This window comes from Cyanistes caeruleus, chromosome 5, assembly GCF_971803275.1.
Source record: "Cyanistes caeruleus chromosome 5, bCyaCae1.hap1.1, whole genome shotgun sequence".
NCBI classification, from domain to species: Eukaryota; Metazoa; Chordata; class Aves; order Passeriformes; family Paridae; genus Cyanistes; species Cyanistes caeruleus.
In genome coordinates, this window is record NC_141705.1 from 17286314 (window position 1) to 17313534 (window position 27221).

The 27221-nt window shown below is 37.4% G+C and overlaps 1 protein-coding gene and 2 long non-coding RNA genes across 8 annotated transcripts in view; all 3 read right to left on the minus strand.

Moving 5' to 3' along the window:
• KCNIP4 (potassium voltage-gated channel interacting protein 4) overlaps positions 1-27221 on the minus strand; it is a 383084-nt gene that overhangs the window by 276338 nt on the left and 79525 nt on the right. The window contains exon 1 of one of the 6 annotated variants that reach the window (XM_023925431.2): positions 2799-3414. The exons of the other annotated variants lie outside the window; for them this stretch is intronic. Within the exon in view, the coding sequence (XP_023781199.1) occupies positions 2799-2886 (88 nt within the window). The 5' untranslated portion in view covers positions 2887-3414. Of the gene's footprint in view, positions 1-2798; positions 3415-27221 lie in introns of those variants that run through there. 6 annotated transcript variants of the gene reach the window in all.
• Positions 7029-10633, minus strand: LOC111928153 (uncharacterized). Its single transcript, XR_002863941.2, has 2 exons — positions 10567-10633; positions 7029-7996 (listed from the first exon to the last, which is right to left on the minus strand). It is a non-coding gene; the product is annotated as an uncharacterized LOC111928153 (long non-coding RNA).
• On the minus strand, positions 11007-19172 carry LOC147652950 (uncharacterized). Its single transcript, XR_015287576.1, has 6 exons — positions 19033-19172; positions 18759-18936; positions 18551-18592; positions 14280-18391; positions 12661-12826; positions 11007-11162 (listed from the first exon to the last, which is right to left on the minus strand). It is a non-coding gene; the product is annotated as an uncharacterized LOC147652950 (long non-coding RNA).

The following is a 27221-nucleotide window of genomic DNA, read 5'->3' on the forward strand; positions in this document are numbered from 1 at the left end:
GAATTGACATGATATTTGCTTTGCCATCCTCAGTGAGGGGATGTTTTTCTTGTAGAAACACATCAACTTACTAGATAACAGAAATCATGGGAAATTAAAAACTTTGTTTAAAAGACTATTTCTTTTCACTACATTTTGCTATCAATCATAGTGACTTGCTGTAAAAAAAACCCTGAGAGATCTGGATGTATTCACGCAGAGATTGGCACTTAAAACCCATAGTAAAGATTTATACAGCATTTACCTTCAAGCAAGAGGGTAGTTTCATTAATATTGGTTCCAGCTGAGAGGACTATGAAGCACAAGTCCATGCTTATATATTTTTACAGACAGCTATATGAGACCATTTTTATTTTAAACATTGAGATTTACCACAGAACAGGTTTGTAGTGCTATAAATGGTTATGAAACACAAGCTATAAAATCAGTAATCAAAAGTGACTCCTTATCCTGGCCCATAGCCAGTAAACCCATTCTCCCTCCTATCAATTTGTTTTGTTTTCTGATCAACATAATCACACCAGCTGCAGCAGAGTTGGTACCCATGTGTAGATTAAGTATATATTCAACATGCCTATCCGTTCAGGAAGAAGGGAAGGGTTAGACTCAGTGCAAGTACTTTCAGGAATTTGTAGTCCCAAACTATTAAGTATAACTTACATATTAAGGAACACCTGAAAAAGACACTAGAAGACAAATCACATCAACAAGGAAATTAAATTATGTTCACCATCGTGCTTCTTAGTAAACATTTACACTCTGTAATTAATTGGTTACTTGGGTGAGAAAATTGCTTGTTTCTAAGTTAATTAAGCACACTTTTTTGTTTCTGATACCCATCCTAAATTTTTGAATGCTCAAGATAGAAACAGCAGTATTTTAATATACAAAGTGTAACTTTCTAACACTTTCAACTAGGCTTTCTCATTCATCTTCATTAATTATCAACTAATTATCAAGAGACTGAATTATGCATTAGATTTTTCAGGGTGAACAGTAACTGTTTTGCAACAGTTGAGGTTACTGAGTAGGACTGGGCTATGCAAGAGCTTAACAGTGGAGCTCTACCTCCCTTGGCATTGCACATATTATCACATTATCGTGATCTCATTTGCCACATCATTTGAACATGATGAAGTCTATTAACTTAATAAGAGTACTAAGATACCATTACTTGTAGTAAAAACAAACTGAAAATCTCTTCAGAAGTATCTCAGCTCTTCCTAACAGTGGGGATTTTTTTGCTTGCTTGCCTTTAAAGAAATATGTCCAAGGCCACTTCACTTGGTTTTTTATCATTGAATACGTGCTGCCTAATTGTAAAAAAAAGAACTTCTAGTGATGGCACATGAATCAGTATCCACAGAAAGTCTTGAAAACAGTTTTGAATCATGAGCTGAGAAAGGTTGCAGCACAAATGTCAGTCTGAAAAATTGAGTAGTGTGTGTATCATTCACTAGACAGGAAAGGAAAAGCTCAGATGACTTTGTGAAAAGAGTATTGTTATGAATTTCTAACACATCTTTCTTCTTCATATATTATTTAATTTCCATAGCAACCCACGGGAGCAAGAAGCCAGTGTTTTCAGAAAAATCTGAGTTGATGCAGTTCACAAAAGAGAAACTACAATAGACTAGAACGATATAGGAAATAAAGGCAGGGAAATTCCGTTACCAGACACTCAAAGTTATTAAAAGCTGTATCAGATTTCCATAAGTTACAAGCATCCTATAAAGTACCCATTGTTATTGTTTGTGTTATGACTTTTATAGCATTGTAACCCCAAGTCTGATCAACTGCATGCATCAGTTCTTCCAATTATTACTGAAGAGTCAACTTTGCTCTCAAATCTTTTCATCAGTGCCAAAACAAAAAACATAAATAACCAACACACCACCACCAAACAAACAAACAAAAATAACCAGCTGAAACTTTCAGATGACTTTAAATAAATGGCTTTTAATTCTCACCAATCATGTTAGCATAATTGGATATTATCTACTGATGCTGGACTTGCAGCTCTGCCAGGGAAAAAAAAGTAACTGAAGTCTAGAAAGAAGTGCAATTATATGTTATAAATACAGAATGGCATCATGTAAGTTATCATATTTGTCAGCTGTTGAGAACAGTCATAGAAAATGCTGAATTGTGAGAAAAGTATATTTTCCAAAGTGATAAGGAAACTACAGCATCTGCTCAGTCTAGCTAGAAACCTTCCCTGGTACTGCACACTTTTTCCAAGGTTACAGAAAAAAATTACCTAAGGAAAGCTGACAACCCCCGTGTTTCAAATTCCTTAAGGGCAAAGCACAAGTGTTATTTAAAATGTCCTACAAGATACTATAACATCCCATTGACAGTTTGCAGCTTATTTACATCTTTACATAAGCAAAACCAAACCTCCAAGAAAAAGAATGTAGTGTGCTTGTCAAAGAATATCAGTCCAAGAAACAGTGAAAATAAAAAAATATAAGATTCATCCCTTATGACCAGTGTGCCTTCTCTGCAGTACCTTTTACACATACAGGTGGACAGGTGGAAGCATGTACACTCACACCCCAATTTGGGTTCCTGTGTGTAAAGGTTCAGAGAATGCCAGACTGTCTAAACACAGTAACATCAGACTGTGCTCTGTTTTCATTATGCTCAGCCGCAAAGTAGTTCACAGATCTTCTTTTATTATTATTTATAACATGAAAGGAATGATAATATAAAACAATGACAACCCTGTATTATCCTTAGGCAATTCTCTTGTTATCATGCTGAACAGCTCGACTACAGAGAAAAACAGTCATTACCTGTGTGAAGAGAACCTGTGATTAGCCTGAGAAGGTACTGGGCAAATTTCATTATTTCCCGCTTACACCGCTTCCTACAGCCACTCATCTTAGGCAACGGGGTATTCCTCTGAGGAGAGCCCGAAGACTTTGCCAATAAAAGGGAACAGTTTCTGCCAGCAAACTTCTGGGGCAGTTCAGAGCCTCGCACGACCTCGCCGCCTCCTCCCGGCCGGGCGAACTCCCGCCGATCTCCCTCGGGTGGCTGCGCCAGGGAGCCCGCGGCGGCCGGCGGTGCGCGCTGCGGGCGCTGCCACGGCACGGCACGGCGCGGTGCGGCACGGCTCGGCCGGCAGGACACGGCACGGCACGGCACGGCACGGCACGGCACGGCACGGCACGGCACGGCACGGCACGGCACGGCGCGGTGCGGCACGGCTCGGCCAGCAGGACACGGCACACGGCACACGGCACACGGCTCACGGCTCACCGTACGCGGTACACAGCGCACGGTACGCGGCTGGGCGGGACACGGCACGGCTCGGCACGGTGCGGTGCAGGCACTGCGCGGCCACCGGCGCCCCCGGCGCGGCCGGACCCGCGGCAAGCGCTGGCCGCGGGCGCGCAGCCCGGCGGGCGGGGCGGTGCCGGTGCCCGCCCAAACAGGCAGGGCAGGGCAGGGCAGGGCAGGGCAGGGCGGCACGGCGTAGCACCGCACAGCACCGTACCGCACAGCACAGCACAGCACCGCACAGCACCGCACAGCACCGCACCGCACCGCACAGCACAGTACAGTACGGCACAGCACAGTACAGCACAGTACAGCACCGCACAGTACAGCACATCACCGCACCGCACAGCACAGTACGGCACAGTACAGCACCGCACAGTACAGCACATCACCGCACCGCACAGCACAGTACAGCACAGTACGGCACCCCAGCGCACAATACAGCCCAGCACCGCACCGCACAGCCCAGCACCGCACCGCCCCCGGGAGCCGCTCCGCCCTGCGCTCCTCCCGCGGGCATCGGGCGGGCCGGAGCTCCGGCCGGGCCACGGCGCTGCTCCGTTGCCGCGGGGCCGGGCGGAGGCGAAGGCAGCCGGGAGCAGAGCCCCGGGCGGGCCCCGAGGGGACGGTCCTGGCCCTGCCCGACCTGCGGGAGTGTGATCGAGGGGTGACCTGGCGGGGCCCCCCTGCACCCGCGCTCCGCATGTCGGCCTGGGGCCCGTAAGCCGCTCGAAGGGCAGGGGAAGGCCGGGCACTGCACACCCGCACAGCAGGAAGGAGGAAGCAGAAGCCCTGCGGGGAGCTGTGTGCGGGGAGCTGCCCCTGCTCCCCCGCTCCCTGACCTGCGGCAGCTGGGAAATAGGCTCTGGCACAGTTGTGTGGTTAGAATGTCTCCAAGAAAGTCTCGCTAGGAAGCTACCTGTGCTCCTTGGTGTTCCTTTATAAATTCACTGCTTTCCAGCTTAATGAGAAGCGTTTCTTATTAATAAAAATTATCTGCTGTAATCTATATCCATAACCACAGAAACCAAAGAATATGTTTTCCTTTCCCTTGGAGTACTTCCCTCATCGAGAACAGCTCTATTGCATTAGAGGGTGATGTAATATGTAATGCCTAATACAGTTAAAAAAAAATAAAAATAAATAATACAAACAAAAAAAACACAACCCATTAAGGAAAAGCTTAACAGAAGAAAATCATCAACTGATCTAATTTTAATGGCAGCACTGACTACAAAACATCTTGGTGAATTCCTTTAAAAAATTACAATAAACACAAATGCACATATTCAAACTATTGTCTATATTATTCAGTGAGCAGAGATAAATGCATTGTAGACACAATACATCAAAGCATTATCGAAGTTGCAGTTAGATGACACAGTTTCTGTGCCTGCTATCTGAAGCACAAGCATGCTGTCTTATGCTTCCAGTGAAGCTACACAGATAATGGAAAGAATCAAAATGAAATATCTCACAGAAGCCCCCAGGTTACTCCAACACAGGGATTCGTCTGAGAAGGATATTGACAAATTCCAGTATTGCATGTTTGCACTACTTCCTACAGCTACTCCTCTTAAGCAGGAACTAATTCCTTGGCACAGTTTTTTTTCTGAAAAGACACAATGAAGTTTAACCAAAGAAACCCCCCAAAAAACACCCCCCAAACCTGGAAAACCTCCCACAAAAACCTACAAACAAACCAACCAACCAACAAAAACTCCCAACCCAAAACCTCCCCCCCAACCAACCCCATCAAATTCTAGTATTGAGCTATTGGAGATGCCAGTGTGCCTTACAAATTTCTGAACTCCTCTGGTCTCTGAAAGGAAAGCTCCTTAAATAGCTGTTAGAGGTTAAGAGATATTGAAACTGTAACTGTATCTCTTAGAAGAGGACTGAAGAGGCCAATGCAAATGGTTATGAGCTGGAGTCCTTGACCTTTTTCATCTTTTGACATCTCCAACTGCTTTATAGAATTTTCATTAGCAGTGTTACTTCAAAATAAGGAACTGAAAATAACTGAAGCCTGAACAACTGAAATACTGGTTTTCTAAAGCCATGAGCATGAACCACCAGGACCATGTGTTGCTTTTCCTCTATCCAAAAAAATCCTCAAATAAAGCTGTACCAGTTCTGGCACTGTTTCCTAAGCCTTTACATTTAAACACAGTAATAACAGTGATTGCTACCTAAGGAAGAGTTCATGTTCCTAAGGAAGACTTCGTATCTAGTTTCACCAAGATATTTTTTTAACAATCAGTGGAGTATTTTGATAGCATTGGATCTAAATCTAGCTCCCAATATTTCTCTGGTTGGCAGGAAAGACTGACCAAGACTAAAGTGTTTTTTTTTTCCCTAAATCAAGAGAGCAGATCAGAGAAAAGGGGACAGCAAAGTTAGAATAGAACACTGTAATAAAACCACCATAGTACTTTTGAAAAATATAGCAAAACAATATGAAGGACAGTTGGACAATATCAACTTTTATAATGGGTAAATATACCTTTTTTATCTTTTTCTTTAATTGACAGGACACATTAAGGTCCTCAGTCAGAGCCAGTCTCTTTGCACTGAGGTATAAAAATACTTTTTATATCTAGAAGCTAGGTCCATCCCTAATAATTCATAATCCATAGAGATGAACTAAAACCCACTGAAAAAAGATCCTCTTAATGTCAGAAGGGTCTGCATCAGTTCCTAGAAATTCTGACTTTGGAATGAGGTACTTAGAAAAAACACTATTTGAGTACAATGGAGGAGGAATAAAAGACATGCATATATAATAGAAGTTGTTTTCAGACATGAGGGGGGAAAAAAGGTAAGGAAAAAGTAAAAGCTCTTTGTAAACTGGATTTTCAAATTGTTTTACCAAGTGAAATTCATGGGCTCCTAGAATAACATAAAATACAAAATTACTTTGTTTTGAAGTGCTTGGCAAGAATGAAGGCGGTTTAGGGAGGAAATGCGCAGTTTTTGTAAAAGATTGTCAACAGCTGCAGTCAAGTTTAAAAGCAAAATGGAAACATTTCTCTGAATGTACAGAGCATAGTATAGCACAGTCAGGACAAATTAATTGATAATATTAAATATTTTCTTCCTGTATTTCTACACAAAGCTACAAGACAAATCCTAAAAATCTTTGTCAACATGGCAAAAAAGCAGTGCAAAACCAAATATGTATGAAATTAAATTCTATTCAGTCCAAGGATGAAATTCCACATGCATTTTTAGAACTTCAGGTAGGGTCTCAGCATCACAGGTCTATGCCCCAGGCCCACTTGATGTCAACCGAAGTGCAACCTAACCATCCTTAGAGGAGGGTACACATTGATATAGCGTTAGTCTAACACTACAAAAGGAAAAAAAAAAACCCTATACCAATATTGTAGTTCAGAGCTGGTCATTATTGGCATGTATGTGTCAGTATTTCTTTAGTTGTTCCTGTGTAGCAATATTATTTCACTATTAAAAAAAGAAAAACAAAACCAAAAGAGAAATACAAAAGGGAAATTAACAGCAATATGAAAATACGTGTTAAAATAAGTAAAGAAAGCCAATGATTTTTAGATCCCTTAGGTTGAAGAACATTGTGGATAACCCTTCTTTCAAAAAAGAAAAAAAATATAAACCCCAAAAGCACTGCATGTCTCCGAATTGACCACTGCAATAGACTGGCATAAAATGGTGAATAATGCTGAAGTAGCTAGCATGATAGTTATGTTTTGAGAGAGAAGTAGTTACTAAATACAGATTTTATTAAAAAAAAAAATACATAGAAAAAACATTTCTTAAAACATTCCAAAAGAAATTAAATGTGGCTGTTGTCATATTAAGTAACAATGGCAAAGACTCAAATGCCAAAAGCACATATTATAGTTTAGGGAGACAAAAAAAAAAAAAAAAAAGCCATCACAAATATTTGATGAGAAGAAACCTATAGAATAAGGATGACAGTGCATGCCAAATATAAATTTGCTAGTCTGGGAATAAAAAACTCCAGCAGAAGCTGAAGTGACATATACAGAGCACAAGTTGATTGGCTTCCTGCAGGCAATTTGCCTCTTTCATTTGCACACAATCCTCTGACTTCAAAAAACAAAATTTCCTCCTGAACTAGCCCTTGTTATTGACTAAAAGCAAATTGAAATCTTACAACAAAAATCAACTTAATTAAATACTTCAACCTCATCAGAAAGGGTAACCACAGGAAGTTATCCAGGAGCATAGAAAACCTGTACCTGAGAGTTTCCTCAATGTTGACTCCAGAGGCTTGTAAGAGCTTTTTTTTTTCTAAATGCAAATACTGAATTCAATAACTGATTTTTTTTTTTAAATCAAAGGATTTTTAACCTTTTTATTTCAAACAATAGTGATATTTACAACTTAAGCACATGGCAACCAGTAACAGATGGGCAGAAACAAACAGATGGGTGAGCACAAGGTAACAGCAAGATGTTTATGACAGATCATAATAAACAGCTGCCACAAGTAGATGGCCATCAGCAGATCTCTTTTCAGTTGCTCCTTGCCTGTCATAAAAGTAAGGGTCCTCTTAAATCACAGTCCCTACTGTATTTATTTCAATAGCTCTTCCGTGGACTTATACTTCTTGACTTGACAGTATTGTGCACTGAGGTGTCTCAAGTTCACCATCATTATTCAAGTGGATACAGCAGGATGAGAGAGTCATTCATCACAGAAGTCACTGGAAACCGCAGAAGTAATTCCAAATTATTCATGATGTCCATGAAAATATCAGCTACCACTTTTAGCCACAGCCAGTGAATAGCAACAAAAATTCTCTTGCACGTCATTTGCCCAGATTTAGTCTTGGCTATTAACACAGACCAGATATTGTTATACGATAGAAGACGATCTGGGGAAGCAGAGATGCAGGCATATGTTCCCTTCCTAACTGATTAGCAGTAACATGATAGCTAAATTTACTCATATTAAAATGGTTGTTGTTCTTTGTTGTCTGACCTGAGTATTATAGTGATAACAAGGAACATGAAACTATTTCTTCCTCCATGCATTTTGTATTAATATGGTGTCTACATTGGATGTGGACATGATCTTGTTCTGTCTTGTAAGAACAATAACTTCCACAGAGCCCAGAGAGTGAGGGGACTGCCTGCCAGTGCTCCTGGTTATGAATACAGACTTATTTACCTTCTTTAATTTTTTGTATTCTTCATAGCAGAATTAAAACCTTCCTATTAGCTCAACTGTCACTTATCGGGACTGCATGCAATGCTTTTAAATGTGGAACACAAAATAGTAAGAAACCTTTATCCTGGCCTGTGCTACTGAAAATTAATACAGCTTCCTACTTTTGTCTGTAGTTTTTAAATTCTCCTGAAAGTTTGCTAAGAATAATATCTTCAAACAGCTCTGTTGCTGTGTTTAAAATAGGACTACAGAGAAATGACTCCTATCTCACACTATTTGCCTAATATCAACAAATTATACCTGTGCTCTATTCTGATAGTTAATACCAGCATAAAATAAATTACATTCATTGCTGTTATAGTCCCAGACTCTATAGGTTCAAACTGGATTTTTTAATACATTTATGTAAACTAATAAAACATGTTGGCTTAGCCCACCAGAATCTTTGACCAGTGTAACAGAAATACTTAAAACATTTATCTCTATTATTCCTACCTTCCCTGAGCTAGCTGCTCTGCCTTTTTTTAATCTACTCAGTGTCCTTGAAGCTTACCCCAAGGATTCATTTTCACACAACACTCTAAGATGATACTGCAGACAGTCAACCAGGAACTACAGCTGCCTCAACCTCCCCCACGGTCCACACTTGCCTAATTAAATATTCATCACTCCCAAATGCTGCAGTGTCAAACATGAGCAACTTCCCAAGCCTGACCTCCTACAGCCAGCCCACGGCTTCTGCTGGAGAATAAACAAGGCTGGGACTTACCCGCTGAAACATAAAATGGCATAATACAGATTTCATGTTGCACATTAACTTCTGTGCACTGCAAAAATCTCACTGCAGAAGTCAGAGTACTAACTTTTACTGTTCAATATATATTGAATACCTGTATGCAAAGTTGCATAGGCAGTGTTACCGATAAATGTTATGCAGACAATTAAAATATTATCTTCCTTATAATACAGATCCTGTTTTCTATGTATGGTCATACCTTTCAACTTAAAAACATATTATTGTTGAGTATCCTCAAATAAAAAAATGATTGAGGCATACTAATATCAAGTATATGAGATTTTGGGGTTTTTTTTGGTGGCTTTGGACTCTTACCTTAGTTCAATTTACAAGAAAGTTGGGGGTAGCCTCCAAGAGAAAAGATAAAAGTTCTTATATAATTGTATCAGACTCTGCACATATTTATATCTGTACTTGAATTCTGTACTTCTGTACAGAAGAGAAATCTGAACAGAATAAACCAGAAGGAATCATCTTTCCCATTACAGAAACCATAGCTGTAATAGTTTGTAAGTTCCATAAGGCTTTGAGATTTGATAGAACAAAAACATAACCATATCATGTCCATGTCAAATAAAAAGAGTAAAGGTTCTGTTTTGACCCCAAAACCTACATTAAAGAGAAAAGTATCAGAAATTCGTTCTAAACCAGACAACACTGGGTATGCAGCATTCTTAAGACAATAGAATAGTCATTGCACCAAGTCAGCCATGAGAATTTTGAAAGTATAATAATTAGTACAGCTTAGGCCAGTAAGTAAAAATTCTGAAGAACCTTGTTTTCACTACATATATGTACTGACACCTATGTAAATATACATATACATACACACACATATACATACATATATACATACACACACACACACATATATATATAACCTGGAATATATATATAGTTTATTTCAGAAAGGTTGACTTCATAGTCTCAGTAATTATCTGTTGCAACTTACTGCAATTTATATGCCCCTAGGATTTCCCATAAATGGTCAAAACCTAGATTTCTTCTTCCAATTCAAGGGCTTCCCCATAGTTTTCATGTGTTTTCTTTCCCCTTTTATGCTAGTTATGGCTTGATACACTAATTAACCTAAAATTTAAGACTGAAAAGTGCATATCCTTAAGTTTTCACATCCTTAATCTGGCATGAATTGCAATGTATTTGAATGAATATACTGCAGCTGCTATCTCAGGGAGCAGAAAGACAAGAGAAACATTTTTTCAAAGCATACATCTTGGTTGAAGCAATTTCACAACCACTCTCCTTCATCCAAAATTTGATTCTGTTAATTATTAAATATGAAGTACCAGTGTTGAGAACAAGTTAAATTATCACACTGCTAGGTCTGTGGTCATTTTCCCTCCTGGTAGGGTCCTGCAGATATTGAGAAGAAAAACAGTTTATCAGTATTCCTGTGGAATTCCTCAGTAATGCCCTTTGGGGAACATGACCAGTTACCAGTCCACTCCAGATTTTCTAGAGCAGCTGTGATTGTAATAAGGACCCCTGGTTCTTCTTCCCACATATTACAGCTGATGAGCTGTCACACTAAGATATAAAATTTGACTCTGACATAGAGGAAAAACCATTTTAAATAGAATTGATCTGATCATATCTATGTTTTCATAAACCTGAATCTCATTCATAAGAAATAAGAAAGGTTTATATGCACTCAAAACTACTACTCTAAACTAGATAATAATTTTTTCTACTCTGCACTCTGATTTTCATTACAGGCAACAAAAAATACATTCCAAAAATCATTTTATTATCATTTCCAGGCAACTGGAAATTCAGCTAGGCTTCATGATAAGCCTGAAAAATCTACCCACTTTGTCCTTCAGGCAGGAGATGGTCATCAGGGATATGAATCAGAGGGTATCACACCCATGTTTTGCTGGACCTGTAAAGGAAACATGTGAGTCTGTGTTAGGGTCCTGAAGGTGCATACTGCTTACAGTGGGGAGATTCTGAGGGCCTTATTCAATACCTATTTAATATCATTTGTTTCCCTACCTCTTACTACATATTCTTCTGCAACCATACAGCCATTTCTTTGATAAGAATGGCCACAGATACCTATGGCTTCAAGAAAACCTCCCTCTTAGGAAAATCTGCCCTTTTCATACCATTTTAAATCAGTCCCTAGAAACCAGTGATGAAAAGAGGCGAAGTAAACCTTCGAGATTAAAAGCAGGAAAATGGAGCAACCAGGGATTTCAGTCTCACATGTGACCCAAAGGCATTACTGAAAGACAGTTTTTGGCTCCCAGGTGGGAGCAGTTAGTGTTAGGTAGTGTAGTTTAACTAGCAGGTAGTTGGGACCAGGTGCGTGAGACCTCAGGAAACTAAATGTTGAAGTATGAGAATTGAGTATGAAATCATTGCAGTCTTCTAGAGACAACACTCTAAGATGTGGTCAAATAAAGGCCTTAAGCATACACAGAAACCATTTTTCAGCTCTATAGCCTAAGGAACTAAAGCAGCATGATTATGAACTCAGCTACTATAAAGTTACAAGTCAGTGACAAAGATAATAACCTGTATGTGGTCAAGGTGAGTAAAGAATAACTTTATCAACTGCCTGTAAATAAATATGACTCTGAAGCCTAGAACAAGAGGATAAGTAAAAGGCTTAATGAGCTTAATAAGGTAATGATCATGACTCCAAACTCTAAAGATCAGTACAAAGGCTAATAATTTTGCTATAATACACACATACATTATATAATATATATAATGATATATAATAATATATCAACACTGATAATCAAGATTGTAAAGATACAGAGGAATAGCTCTGCTCATATCTCTTATTGTGAGGAGAAGAAATACTACTAGAAGAAAACACCATCTGTACACTAGAAGAATGAAGGTAAACTTTAAACTTCATAGGGTCTTATACAGTGGATATGAATATCACTTCCATTTAGGCCCTGGAGAAATTTCCCAGTTCATATCAGCTGGTCTGTGCCTCAATATAGACCTTCAGTCACCAAATAGAAATCATGCTTTATATTACAAAAATTATGACATCAAACTTTTTCCCATCAGAACAGGACAGCTATCTTTACTGTAGGAAGTGTATTAAAAATGGAAGAGATAAGCTCTTCAGTCAAAAAAAAAAAAAAAAAAGGGTATTAGAGTTATCTTATGTCCAAAGAACAAGACTGAGGGGAGAGGAAAAAATCCCACAAAAAGCCCCAACAATCCCTCACAATTTCCAGTACACAGCTAACTTGTCAGGTACAAGCATCTTAATTGCAAAGATGCCCTTAGAAATTTTGTTCAAGTATTTATGGTATGTCATACAGATTTCATTCCTTTCTATTAGGTAACTCCACTGTCAACCTCAAGTTCCTTTTGATTTAGTAATCACATTTTATCCCACATTATTTTACCTCATCATTATCTAGACTACTTCATATGATGTCTTCAGATATAACTTGTTTTCTCATTATTTTAGCAGATACTGCTTTGGCTTCTTTGGAACATTCCATCTTTTGAGAAAAAAAAATACTGGGGGAAAAATCCAGGAGTAGTTTGTGTGACTGCCTTGCAAGTGATCTACAAAAGTACAACAGTATCAATATGAGGACATCTTACTTCAAAACATCCTACAGTATCAGGGAAGATTACAATACTGTCTAGGCGAGGATGATATGCAAGCCAAATTTTTTCCTGAATGTCTCTAGTCATTAAGTTGTCACACTATGATATCTCATATCCATATGAGCTGTTGATACTACTGCAATTAGAATATTTTTTAAAATTCTATTTACACTATTAATATTTTAAATAAGCGAAGAATAAATTCATGGCTTTGTAAATATAATGGATCAGGTTAAGCATGTTCCCTATCTTGTCCATAGCAAGATTTCATGCACAAAACTTTCTCTTAGCATAAGAATCTGTTTGCAGTTTGCTTTCCTGCCTGTGACTTTTCATCAAAAGTTGTTCTCAAGGTCATCATTTAGGAGCAATGCCATCTGCTGAACTTGCTCAGCAGTGTGAGAAGGATTTCCCAGAACTGCACCATTGTGAGCCTGCACTTCACACAGGTCACCAAAATGCACATACCTGCCCACAGACAAGAAGTAAACCAATTCTCACTTTAAATCATGCAAGACATTGCTATCACTGAAGTGGTTAATGTACGTGAATGGGGGAAAACAGCATTTATATCAGTCCTGAGTTCTTAAAGGTAAACTATTGGGCTGGGCCCTTCCTCTGCCTCATCCTGAACCTCCTGTTCTGTTTTTTTTTCCCAGAACATGAACTTTGAGAACCACTACCATCCATTGAAACACAGAACTAGTTTACTTCTATGGATACATACAGAGCTCATTTTCTTCTCCAAAGAAGAGTTTAAAAAACTTATCTTTCTCAGGTCCTTTACTAGGTAATTTAGTAGAGAGTTATCACCAACTGATATAAAAAATAAAATTAAAAAAAAAAAAAAATCTGGTCTTCCAGGAGCAATTGCTTTTCCTTTTTCAGCAGTGCTTTATTTAAAAAGAAGGTGATCAAATTTTAATGATCTTCTTTTGTTAGCTTAAACCAAGTGCAAAAATTCCTCCTGCCATTTCCCTTGGGTTTGAAAGGTATCATTTTAAATGGCACAAAGATTTTGGTGGTGAAAATTCAGATATAGAGTTTTTAAAAAGAGATTATAAAAGTTGTAACAAAAACATTACTGAAAACAAAGGCATAAGCAATCAAATAATTAAGACATTTTTCAAGCAAAAAATACAAGGAACCTTCATACAGCAACACTGAACCTTTGGTGTTTTTCTAGCAATTTTATTTTGTTCAAAACACTTGCTCTGCACTTAAGGCTGGAGAGGAATGTCAAAGTCAAGCATGATTATGACTTCTTGTAAACATGTGCATAATCTGAGAACTCTAATTCTAACAACAAAGACTTCTAAGAAAACCCAGGATTGCAGGAATAATCCACATTGAAGAAAAGATGATTTTTAAAACAGCTGTGACTGTATGAGGCTGGTAAAAAAATGACCTTGAAATGATTTCCCAAGAAGTATACTTATGCAGCCCTGGCTATCAGAAAGTGCATATCAGGAAAATGCTTTCAATTTCAATCAAACCACAGTGGATGTCCCCTGCAATTAAAAAAAAAAGAAAAAAAAAAAAAGTAAAGAAATTAAAAGTCAACTTTTTACTGAATCTCAGAGACAAAACACAAGTCACCCTATAATACTTTGGCTTTCCAAAAATTTCATGGCTCAGACTGCTTGGCAAGACAGATTTTTGTCATTCTTGCAATTTGAATGTCCCATCAAACCTGAAAAACTAAAAGGCATATTTCCTGCATTAACACATATAATAGACAGGTAGTTCCTTCTATTTTGGGGTTTAAATAGTTTCCCATATTTTAAAATTGTAATAACAAGATGCATTAAAAGAATTGGCTTCCCCATCATTTTGAAGAGAACAAAAATTATCTTCTGCTTTTTTATTTTTTCTTTTTTCTTTTTGATAACTCAGTGTGCTAGTTTAATGGTAGAGTTTAATTGAGTGATATGCAAAAAAAAAAAAAAGTTAAAAAAAGTTGTTTTAGTAGGGCTATGTAAAGAAGTGGGTTATAGAATAAAAAACACTTGACAAGTTTTTTGTGGGGGGTTGTGGTTTGGATTTTTTCTTCTTCTTCTTTACTTGCAGAACACACAGTAACATTAGACTGTAGTGAAATCCTATTAACCAGGAAACATGATGCCTAAAGTTTCTAAATTTGAGGACAAAGTGTCAATGAGAAAAGCAGGACTGGAACAACAACTTAGCAGAGTTTCAGAAATAAAAGAAAATGAGAACCATTTTCTCTGGCGAAGGTTTTAACTGCCATCACAACGCAATTGCACTCCTGATTGTAAACTGTTAGTCTTTATTGTGCTATTAGCTGTAAAAAAGACCATCAGCTCAAACTGAGCTTCTGAAGGTCTGAAGTCCTGTTTGTTTGCAGCTGTAATCTTGACTCACAGCCACGAACCACTGCTGGCATGGCCACTGGCTCTGAGACACAGAACCAAAACGCTTGCTGATGTCTCGTGCAGAAGTTTCTGGGGAAATAAAACAAACAAAACCCCCAACCTAAGAGCAACAACAAAAAACCCTCTCCTTCTTATGCTGTAACTAGAGAGAAAGACTGTTTCCTCCAAGATCCCAACAATTATTAGACCATCAGCTTCACAACCATTTGTACACACAAGCAGAAACTGAAGGACTGTGATGCATAGATAGAAATTATGGCATTTGAATCCAGAAAAGTTAAATTTGAAACACAGAGCTGGAAAGGTCTTTCTGGGATATCCACTCTCATATGTGATTAAGATGACTTGGACCTCTTAATCCAAACAATTTGTGTAGCTTGTTCAAACCAATTTGCTATTAATGCCATCCTTGCTGCTGAATTTAGGTAAAGCACTCCTATGTCTCCCTCTGCCAACCCTTCACATCACTGCTTCCAAGCTCAGCCCTAGACCTGTAGTGAAAGGGAGACAGGAGGAAACCACAGGAGGAAACTTCCCTGCACTTCTCCCCATTCAGGTTTTGATTTGAAGTCCGTGGCTAGAACTGAAAGCACCTAGACTTGCAGCAAACAAAGAGTCCTTTATTGATGGTATAGGCCTGTATTTTGCTATATGAGACAACTACATCAGCTTTTCTTCCTCCTCCCACCCTTTTCAAGAGGGTTTGAACTTAGATAAAATTGTACATTAAGAGAACAAAAGACTATAGGAGAAAAGATAGTGTTCCCCATTACATGACAGTATGGTCACAAGCTACTGGAGCAGAGTATTATAATTGACAGTATATCAGGACTGACCCCAGAATTACTTCCCAAGCATGTTATGTAAGTAATTATGCCAGCTTCAAAAGAACATATTTGAAGTTCAGGGAAAATATAATTTATTGAAATTTTATAAAAGTAGATATGCAAAAATTACTGAGTGGTTTTAATTTACCTTTCCATATATCAAAGCTGGAGGTGGGGAGAGCCAAACAAAAAAAAAAAAAAACAACTCAGAAGGAATTATGAACTGTGACCAATCCAGAAATGAAATTTCAAATCTTAGGAGAGAATCATGACACAGAAGTGCTCATTTCAACCTAAACTAGTAGCATTTAAAAACTGGGTGCAAAGAAGAGTAAGAAATGCATCCAACAATAAAGAAAAAGAAGACTGCTTTGAAAGAAACACTTATCTCAATTCTTATTGTGTTTTATCTTATTCAGTCCAGCCTGTGGAGAAGGAAGGACACTCATGTTATTCAAAGTATTCCTACTTGAAATTCATTTTTCTAACCTGCAGTAAGTACGATTTTATTTCAGCATTAAGTTTAACAAATCTTATGTGTATTTCCAAAATTGAGGAGAATTTGAAAACTAAGCAAGAATGCTGATGTGTAAGCTTTGTGAAATTACATTTCAGCCTGTGATAAAAGTAAGGAGTAGCCAGAAGATGACAACTGGAGACACAATGGACACAGACTCCTAAGCCAAGTCTCAGATCACAATGTTAAAAAAACCAGCTGATCGAAAGAGAAGACAAGAGATAAATATTCATTCCATAATTAGCTTAATATTGCAGGTCCAGGACTTTTTTCCCAGAGCATTTGAAGTTAGAATCCTATTTGAGGTTTCTTTTTAATGAATGTGTCATAGTTCACAATTTGTATTAGCTCAGCTAGATCATCCATTCCCTCGGGATTCTATTCCTACTGAGAGCAACAGATGCCTTCAGTATTCAACCTTGTTCTTTCATGTTTGTGTCTCTCACAGTACAAATATTCCCACATTTTGGGGAGAGTATATAAAGCCAGAAAATGAAATTATGTCCCAAGAGACATTCTGAGTATTAAACTCAGAATCAAATATTAGAATAAAATATTTAACAGCTGAAGGGAAAATTCCAATTTGGTAGAGCCACAGGGACTTCCTGCCTGTCCTTGATGCTACTGTTCTCCAGAGCTGCTACATGATATGAAAAACCTGTAAGCTGATAACCTACCAAAATATTCTTTTTTTGGTCACTGTAAGTAAGAACCAGTATCAACAGGTACATTTGACAAAGTACTTCATTCTGATGTAACAATCCCCTTTACAATTTCCATATGTTATGTTCATATATGTTATGTTTTTATTCATCATTCCATCTGAGTTTGATATTACTTTCTATCTCAGTAGAAATTTACTGTGAGTTACTGAAATTTACTGGCAATCTGATTAATCCTATCTACTCCCCAGCTTTCCACTTACCACCAATTTGATCTCCTACTCCAGCCCTTCTTCAGCACTGCAGACTTCCCTCAGTTTCTCTGAATGTTCTCCAGCATACTGAACCTTGATTTTCAGTTCTCACCATGTAAGCATTTTACTGTCTCTCTACAAGAAATACTCTGAGTCTTTTCAGAACATTTTATTCACAGATATGTATCCTGATGCATTCTATCACTCTTTGATGTATTCATAGGCTTTTTTTTTGTAGCGGCCAAAAATTTGTTGGTAATTCGACCATCTACTTTGATCAATTTTATAAAACACTAAAGAATACACAATTTTTAGGGCAAAACCATGCCATGTGCTTAAGAACATGGGCACAATTAACAGATTCATCTCCCTGTGTATTCTTATATGTACAATATCTGTGTAGACCTTCAGCATATGGATGGAAGCAGAAGAGTGCGCCTTGTGGAAACAAGTTCCATTAGGACAGAGAATGATCAAAACCCCTGTTCATGCACTGATTATTGATCTAAACCAAGATTGGAAAGGGAAGCTCACAGGGAAACAGAGTTTCAGTTCCTTCATACCCATCCAGGAATTATCAGTACAAGGAGAAACAAAGTAACTTAAAGCAAATATGACCTTCCACAAACCATAATATGCATCCAAGATCATTCTTTAAATCAGCATAGGTATTTATGCATTATCAGTGCTCTCTGCAAGCTTCTTTCCCTCTGGGGAATTTTCTGAATAGAAATATTCAATTCAGAGATAATTTTTACCTCCATCCTTGCTTTGACATTTACAACACTTTAGAAATGCATTTCCTCTTCAAGAATATTTTCATCTATTAAAGAATATTTATGAGTGCTGCTTCAAAGAAAACCACTGGAATGAGAATTCAAGAAAAAAAAATAAAGAAAAAAAAAATTTTCATTTGCAACTGTTTGTACTCTAACTCCTAGCAAGATAAAAAGTGACACCTAAAATGAAAACCTAAAAACTTAGATTAAAAAAGGTACTACTGCACAAATTATATTCTCCTACCTGTTCAGTACTTCTGCTTCAACATTTCATACAGAGGTACACCTAGAGAACACATTAAAAAGCTCAAGATGGTACTACAATTTAAGTGGCAGGAAAGTAACCTACAAAGCAGCTAATCTGAAGACAACTGAAGGAGCGTGGCCAGCAGGTCGAAGGTGACTCTGCCCCATACTTTGCTCTTTTAAGAATTCACTTGAGTACCACTTACAGTTCTGGTGTCCCCAACAGAAAAAGGAAATGTTGGAGCAAGTCCAGAGGAGGATCATGGAGTGGGTAAGAGGACTGGAGCACCTCCCCTACGAGGACAGGCTGTGAAGGTTTGGGCCGTTCAGCTTGGAGAAGGCTGTGTGGAGAGCTCACAACAACCTTCCAATATCTGAATGGACCTGCAGGGAAGCCAGAGAGGGACTTTTCATCAGGAACTGCAGTGACAGGACAAGGAGTAATGGGCACAAATTGAAAGAGGGGAAATTTAGGTTTACTGTGAGACACTGGAACAGGTTGCACAGAGAGGTTGTGGATGCCCCAATCCTGGCATTTTTCAAAGCCAGGTTGGATAAGACCTCGAGCAGCCCACTCTGGAGGAAGGTGTCCCTGCCCATGGTGGAGGGGGGCTGGCACTAGAGGATCTCCAAGGTTCATTCCAACCCCTTAGCATTCTGAGGTTCTATGATTTTGTGAGGTAAAGCTACTATGAGATTTCACACAAGCTTCAGAACTGATTGAGAAGCTTTATAAATGTGGCCTTTGGCTCCAGATTCCTCTGGATCACTTGCATACGCCTGCAGAGTAAAACTGCAATTTTTTCAATAAATTAAAATAATAAAATAAAATAAAAAATTTTTAAAACTGCAATTAAATTCAATAAAGCGCTCATACCCTGGAAGTCAGGGCAGCATCTGAAACTTTGTTTTAAACAGGATATGCAGTATACAAACTCCCAAGCCTCAGAAACCAGATGGATCATCTGATGATAGTATCCAAAAATTATACTTCATTTACTCCCATTCTTGTTGCAAAAATCCCTGTTATCATTGATACACTGGCTCTGGGGCTTCGAGGTGTTAGCTGTACCTCTTTGTCCCAAACAAGAGAACAGAAAGTATTAATGGAATAGGTTTAAGTTTTCAAGAGCAGGGAGATTATTATTTAAAAACCAGAGCCCAATCTTGACATTATTAGCAGTACCGTACTGAACTTCTTTTTTTTCCCTCCAAAAGATAATTGCACAAAAAAACCTCTACTTTTCATGCAAGACTGCACTCATTAGAAGTTTGGGCAGGAAAATCAGGCTCCTAAAAACACCATCTGTTTGTATATGAACAAACCTGCTTCAAAAGCATTCAGGAATTTCAGATGTTCAGCTTTTTGTTTAAAAACAGAAGGGAAACCCAGCAAATGCTGGATTGTACACTTGTAGATATTTATGTAAGGGTTTAAGAATTGCATCAAAAGCACTTATTTTGAAAGTTTTGATGGGAAGTTTTGTAGAGAGTAACAGGACAAGTGCATTAATTACTAAAACAGGAGTCACATCTATCTGACTAGTGAAGCTTAGAAGCCAATGGGGTCTCAAAAGAGCATTTTTGGCTTACTTAGTCCACTTGAAAGATGGCAACATTTGTATCACGAAACTCAGCAGCTTTCTGAACATTTGGTGCACTGACATTTTACTGCCAACCCCAGGAACACCACTTCCAGCAATGGCATTTCTAGGGAAATGGTTACAACTCCCCACATTCAGAGGCAAGTACCATCAGTTTTTTCCCAAGCAGAGAATCAACTTATTAACCAAAATGAAACTGAAAAAGTGGTTGATGGTAAAAGCCTTTGTCACAGACCTCTACTGAATGATAACTGAGAACAGTCTTTACAACAGCTCAGAAGGGATCAGTATTTTCAATCAAACAAGACTGTGACATCATCAGATTAAAACAGCATTAAATATCATGTCTTCTTAATTATGACATCCTTTATTTATCAACATCAAAACTATACTACCCCCTAAAAAGGTCCGTTTTCACTATCTCCATTTAGAGATTTGCTTTGTTAATATTTGAATTTAAAAAAATTGCTGAAATGCCCTCAGTATTTAGAAAACTTATCAAGCTTTCATTTTGATAAATTGTATTTCTTTTAACTCTAGCAGTCATAAACCTGTAATTGTTCCAAGTACTTTCAAGCACTAGAAAGGCTTTGATTTCTCCTATCCAGCACAATTACTTCCTTTGTAACAATCAGAAATCCACTAATAATTTTGCAAGTATAATGGCTCCTAATAAAAAAATCACAGCAATCAGAAGACATACAGGACTCAGACACTGGAGAAAAAGATACTTGAGGAAACAAATGTATTTATTTTATTGTACTTTTATTCAAGATGGAGTGGCTTGCTCATATCAAAATCAATTTTCTAAGGCAGTCAAACTGATGCGCACAGTCCCGCCAGTGCCAACTACAACGAGGGTTTCACCCCGTTGATTACTGGGAGAGGTGCAATGGTTTATTGGGGGTTACAGAAGGCAAGAAGATGAACAATTTTTGCCAGTCTTGACTAAAGATCTATTACCCTTATTCATCAAAGTTTCTGTGTACGTTCCAGGGCAGTATGGATTTTTCAATCATAAAAACAGGGAGAATTAACCAGTCTGAAGAACTTACATTCTGGAAGAGTCAAAACAGACAAATTTGACTTAAGAGAAGGCAAATAAGCACATTACACTGAGTAAATTTAGACATTTTGTGAGATCAAATGAGGTGTAAAATCCATGCTTTAAAATTGTAAGACCTTTGCTGTCCCAACCAGCCGAGCAGCTAGTATTCCAAAATTGTGTTCATGCCATTGTCTGTATCAATTATTACAGGTATATGACCTATGAACTATATTAAACAAACATTATGCTCTCTATGGGATCACAAGACATTTTATAGAAAGCCAAATAAAGCCAAGATAGGAAACACTTACTGAAACCACAGAAACACTCCTGTATTCCAGAAAGTAGGAACTTCAGATAGAATCCTATATATATATATATATATATATATATCTATTTATACACACAAATATGTGTGTATAAATATAAATTTATTAATTTATATCAGAGATTGATGAGTAATAAAAATAATGCATTCTCAGGGTATCACTATTGTCTCAAATTACAAAGAGAAAGGAGTTCACATTAAAAGTATTTTTAAGTATTTTTCAGCAAATTAGTCTTATGTCTCTATAAATTTGTCCATGAGAGCTTACAAGATTTTACTCAAATATAATTTCTCTTTTAGTAAGAAAAAGACCCTCACAGTTCAAAAATAGGGATGACATTGGATGATCTGGCATCTTGGCTGGTACCTGTTCTTTAAATGTCTTTCCTTTTTTCTGCAAGGCACAGGTATGACTATATGATTTTAAAGGTTCGATTTTGAATTCTCCTAGCTATACCAGTCAGAGAGAATCAGGAAAAGTAATTTCATGTAAAATGTATTACCTATAATTTGTATTTTCTCTCCATTTTTATGTGACTATATTGCACAATAATTGCATTTCAAAGGCCAAGTCTCAAGTTCCTAGATCATCAAAAACCCAAGTATTGGTAGAGGGGATTTTGATCCCACATGAGCTTCAGTCAACAAACATACAGCAATACAAGTTAGGTAGCTGTCATGCAAAGAATCTAGAATTAACTTCTCTTACGACAGCAAAGTTAAATTGTTCACAAATTAATTGATTTCCCAGTATATAAATATTAGGAAGCTAAATTTCTAATGGTGACCTTAGTTTTTGAGAAAATACTTTGAGAAAAATGAGTTGCCTGTAAAACATTCTATTATTAACAAAACCAAAACACAGTTTGATATTACCAGGATACAGTTAACTTAAAAGAAGAAGTATATTTTCACACACAATTTCAGCAAAGCTACAGCTTTTAAGAAATAATGACTTGAGTAATAAGTGTCACTCACTATCAGAGGTAGAGGCTGTGACAAGCTCCAGAAAAGAGCACTGCTAAAGGCTTTTATTACTTTTTATGTACCATCACCCAACAGAAATTCAATTACCATTTGAGAGGTCATTTATCCAAATTCTTCAGTGCTACAAAAGAAGTCTAACAAGGAAACAATTTAGATAAGGAATCCTACTGATCTAGTACCCCAAGCTGCCTGCAATTTGTCACATGGATTCAACTTTTACAGGTAAAGTGTTCATTGTCCACAGAAAAAAGAATTCCATTAAATCCACACTGACAGCTACAATAGCTGATTAAAATCAAATAAGTTTTCATACATTTTACAGTATCTGCCAGAATTTTTCAACATGTAAATACCATAAGAAAAAAAATTGAAAGGTGAATACTGTATGCTGCACTATACTTTAGTTCTTCCTTCATACTTGGACAAGTAATTTTTCTATTCCAAGTATATATATTTATATATATATATTTATATTTCTCTATATATGTATATGCACACAGAGAGGTAAAAATACTCTGAACAAATATTATTTTACTAACTGACCTGGTTATCGAGACATATTGGCCCATAGCAAATACATTCTCTGCACATGCACAGAAGCAGTTTAAATTTATCTTTTGAGTTCTCAAGATCTCATCCTTCACCTAATTTCTTGCTGAAAAAGCTCCAAGTGTGGAACATTCTATAACACACCATCCATCTGGGACCAAATTCTACCGATTTTGGCCAAGGTAGATGGGCCAACTTCTTCAGTGCTTAACCCAGAAAAGGAACATATAGAAATATTTCATGTCATCACAGGGGAAAACCCCAGGGCAGGGGTTTATTGAGCTCAAAAATAACGCCTCCCCAGGAAGGGTTCAGTGAACACTTTGAGCAGGCAGTTAGAGGAGACCAAAAATCCTTTCCAGCCTAAATCATGGGCAGGGTTTTGGATGCTGATGAAGTAGCAAGAGGCAAATAACATCAGCTCAATGCCCAAGCAGCACATGGAAATCCAAGTACAGCATGTCATCTCTTACCATTTCCTTCCTACTAATTTCTGTTTTGTCATTAATACAAACAGTAACTTACAGATCAGTTTCCTGATCTGTAAATGAAAGTAAAGTTCAGTTCTCTTGAGGGCCCTCATATGTTCGCATTCAAGCACAATCTTAAGCAGAAGAAAAGAAAGTCCTGAATCTGAAGAACTGACCATATTTGCAATGAGAACATAATTTACTCTGACAGTCTGTTGGTGAAAATAAGCAGAATATCTAAAGAAAGTCAAGTTTAGTTTCCAGGAAGACTTGAAATCACTTTTGCAGTAAACTAAGGATAAAGTACAGTTTTCCTTTTATAAGAACATTTTTTAAAATAAAATAATTGAAAGTTAAAATTGTTAAAGCATAAAAGCTTAAGTCTTAATTAGCAAACTCAAGGTAGCCTGGATATGCCATCTGTTTTACTGGAGCAAATGTTGGAAAGAAAGCATTGATTAAAATCCAAATAATTTTAACAAAGCCTAGTCTTCACTTACAAGGGAAGATACTTATCCATGGAATTTTTTTCCTGGCATTTCTCAGTATTAAAACACAAATATGAAATTATCAGTGATTCTAAAGAGTCAGGAAAAACTAGTAAAATTATAATTATTGTCAGAAAGTGCTATACTTATTAGTAAATTCTGAAGAGTATATTTAGTTATGAAGAAGCTGTATTTGTTTACATGTCATTGCTAGCATATTCTAATTTACTAACAAATAGATTTTTTAAGAGGATATTGTAATGTCAAAAAGGTATTGGCAAAATATTAGACAAAGAAATGTCTGCTTTCAGAAATAGGCATTCAGTATCACAATATACAATGCTAAATATGTTTGTATATCTTAGCTGTATTTGTACCTAAAAGATAAAAGGTTTCTTCCAAGATCAGGGAACAACCTGGGAGACGTTCCTAGATTAAAAGTTATTTTTCATTTTACCCAAAAATGTGTACATGTGCAAAAAAATTGCATTGATATCTAGACCAGAGTGCCTGCAATGTATTTGCTAAGCTGAAGGACACACAGTTTGACAGGAGCTGTGTGCATGTTTGGGTTCAAAGGGCAAATTTTTTCAGCCAGAGAAAACACAGAGGGTGAGAGACTCAGGAGCTGCACACTACAATGACATTTGCAAAATGATGGCCAAACAAGTCTCACTGGTGCAAGTTTTTCATGTTTTGTCAGTGAACTGACAAGGCAGCTATGCCACTTTACCCACAGAATACTCATCAAACAAGCTGATGGAAAAAAAGCTTAGCATTTCCATGGCCATTTCCTTAATATTCGAGTCAAAGTGTATCTCCTACCAAAATTTATCTTTCTGTGACGTAGGTATAAACTCAATCTTGTCCCATAGGGGTGTTGTGAGTATTAATCATCCTATAATATGTCTTAGGTCCTTGCAGAGGGACCAGCAGTTTGAAATTTCATGGACAGTTATTAATCTTACATATTAGTAACACAAAACCTATTTAAACAATTTTCTTCATAATATGAGAGTATTTTTTTAAAGAAGAATATAAGATCTTTCTCCATTTGATAATCTGACAAAAAGCCACGGTTTCATTATAACAAACCATAAACTTATTTTCCTGTTTTAAAAGATAACTGAACATCCCTTTTTTGTCAATTGCTATGTCTACACTCTCAGCTATTTCTGCTTTTGACAACATAACACAAGCATAATTTGTTCTGGTACTAAATATATTACCTTTTTAGTAGCTAAACTTACTCTATGATATTCCAGAGATAAAGATGGCAGAAGAACACAAACTTTTTTTTGTGCCTTTTTAAAACGATCTACATTTCTAGCCATTTATTCCTGTTTCCTAAAAACAACAAAACATTGATTTACACGTTCATTCATTCTATGAATACCATAAATCCTTTAAACTCATTTTTCTTCCCTGTTTTTCCTCTTTTTAGTTACAATGTTCTTTAAATTACACCCAAATTACATACATGATTACACATAAGCATTTCTTACGGATTTTACTGTGGTTCCAGTTAATCTCAGAATATATCAGCACCAAATTCCTTGTCCTGCATGTAATAATATCATAAGCATCTCTTCTGGACAGCAGAACCTGTGGCAGCTGCCTGAGTCAGCAAGAAGTCTGTTGGTGCAGGGTATGAGCATCCTGCTAACCTCAACTTCTACCAGAAAACACAGCTTTTGTCATTACTTTAATGGTTTAATATATCACCTTAGCTCCACACGGCACCAGCACACAAACCACTCTGCAAAGATCTTGCAAAGTAATGGCCTATGCCCAAAACAGCTCTTGTCAGGGTTGTGCCTCTCAGGGGAGGAGACAGAAGAATGTCCCCACCTGTTTAAGGAAAATGGGGACCATGTTCCTTTTAGCAACATTCCAAAGCAACTTTAGATGAGAGTGATGCTTTTATGGTCTAGAAATACACTTTTTGTAGGATTTTCTAGAAGCTGAGATCCAGGTGAGAGATTCACATATAATTTTTTGGAGCATAGTAAAATACAAACAAAAATAATCAAATCAGGAACAGAAAGCAGAAAAATGCATGTGACCCGACAACTTTAAACAGCAGCTTCCCACAAAGCTGGCAGAGAAGTAAACACAACCTACCAACCAAGTTGAGAAGTACTAAGCTATCCAACAAAAGACAAGAAACTGTGAAGTCTCCTTTACATGTTTCTGTCACTACAACCCAACAGGACAACAAACCAGTCTTAGATGCAGCTCAGAAAACAGCCTATGAAGATACCATTTCTGCAATAGTGGGGTGTATTTTCCCTTCAAACCAGGGATGCATCAGCTGTATATTGCTCAAACAAACCAGACCACAGAGTTAGTAACATCTCAAGAACAAAAATTTCCTCATACATTTCAGAGACATGGAATACTAACCTTTAAGTATCCACATTCACCAGCCTCGTTCATTGTCTTATGAAAGAACAGGGGCTGACACAGAGGAGCAAGAATTGAAATGATCCTGAAGATATCCAAGAGTGGTATTGATTTGCTTTTTTGTTCCAGTGCATGTTCAATGAGAAAATTAGATTAAATCAGCCAGCTAAATATATTTTTTTAAATTAGTTGATGGGTTTAGCTATTAAATAATAGGAAGGGAAGCAAAACAGAAAAAAATAAGCTGCATGTTAAGATATCAGCCTTACTTCGGACAGTTCAAGAGATCTAATTTTTACATTGGAAGCAGTGGAGATTCACTACTTTTGCAGTGGAGTTGTGTTGGTTTCATCTAATGTTATTGCAATAATGGGTAACTGCCTGTTTTGATTAACTCCAACAAAAACAAACAAACAAACAGAACCAAAACTATTTTTTTTTAATTTGGTATTTTTTTGTATATTTTCTTAAGGCAACTGATGGGATTATTTCCCAAAGAAGTTTAGAGAAGGATGTCATTGATTAGAAAGGCCTCTGAAGTTACCTGTGTATAGAACTATTCTCCACTCAATTCATATGCAAATAGGCAAATTCATTCCAGAAAACAAATGCAGAAAGCTGTAAATGCACCTGCTCATCAGTGGTGATGGGTAACACAAAATTGAATTAACTAGCCATTATCCTACCCACAACTCTTTCAAATGAAAGACAGCAACAAGCAATGAACCCTTCCCAATCTGTCTAGAACTGTAGACCCTAGTGCACTTGCAAATCAGATCCTGGAACCCT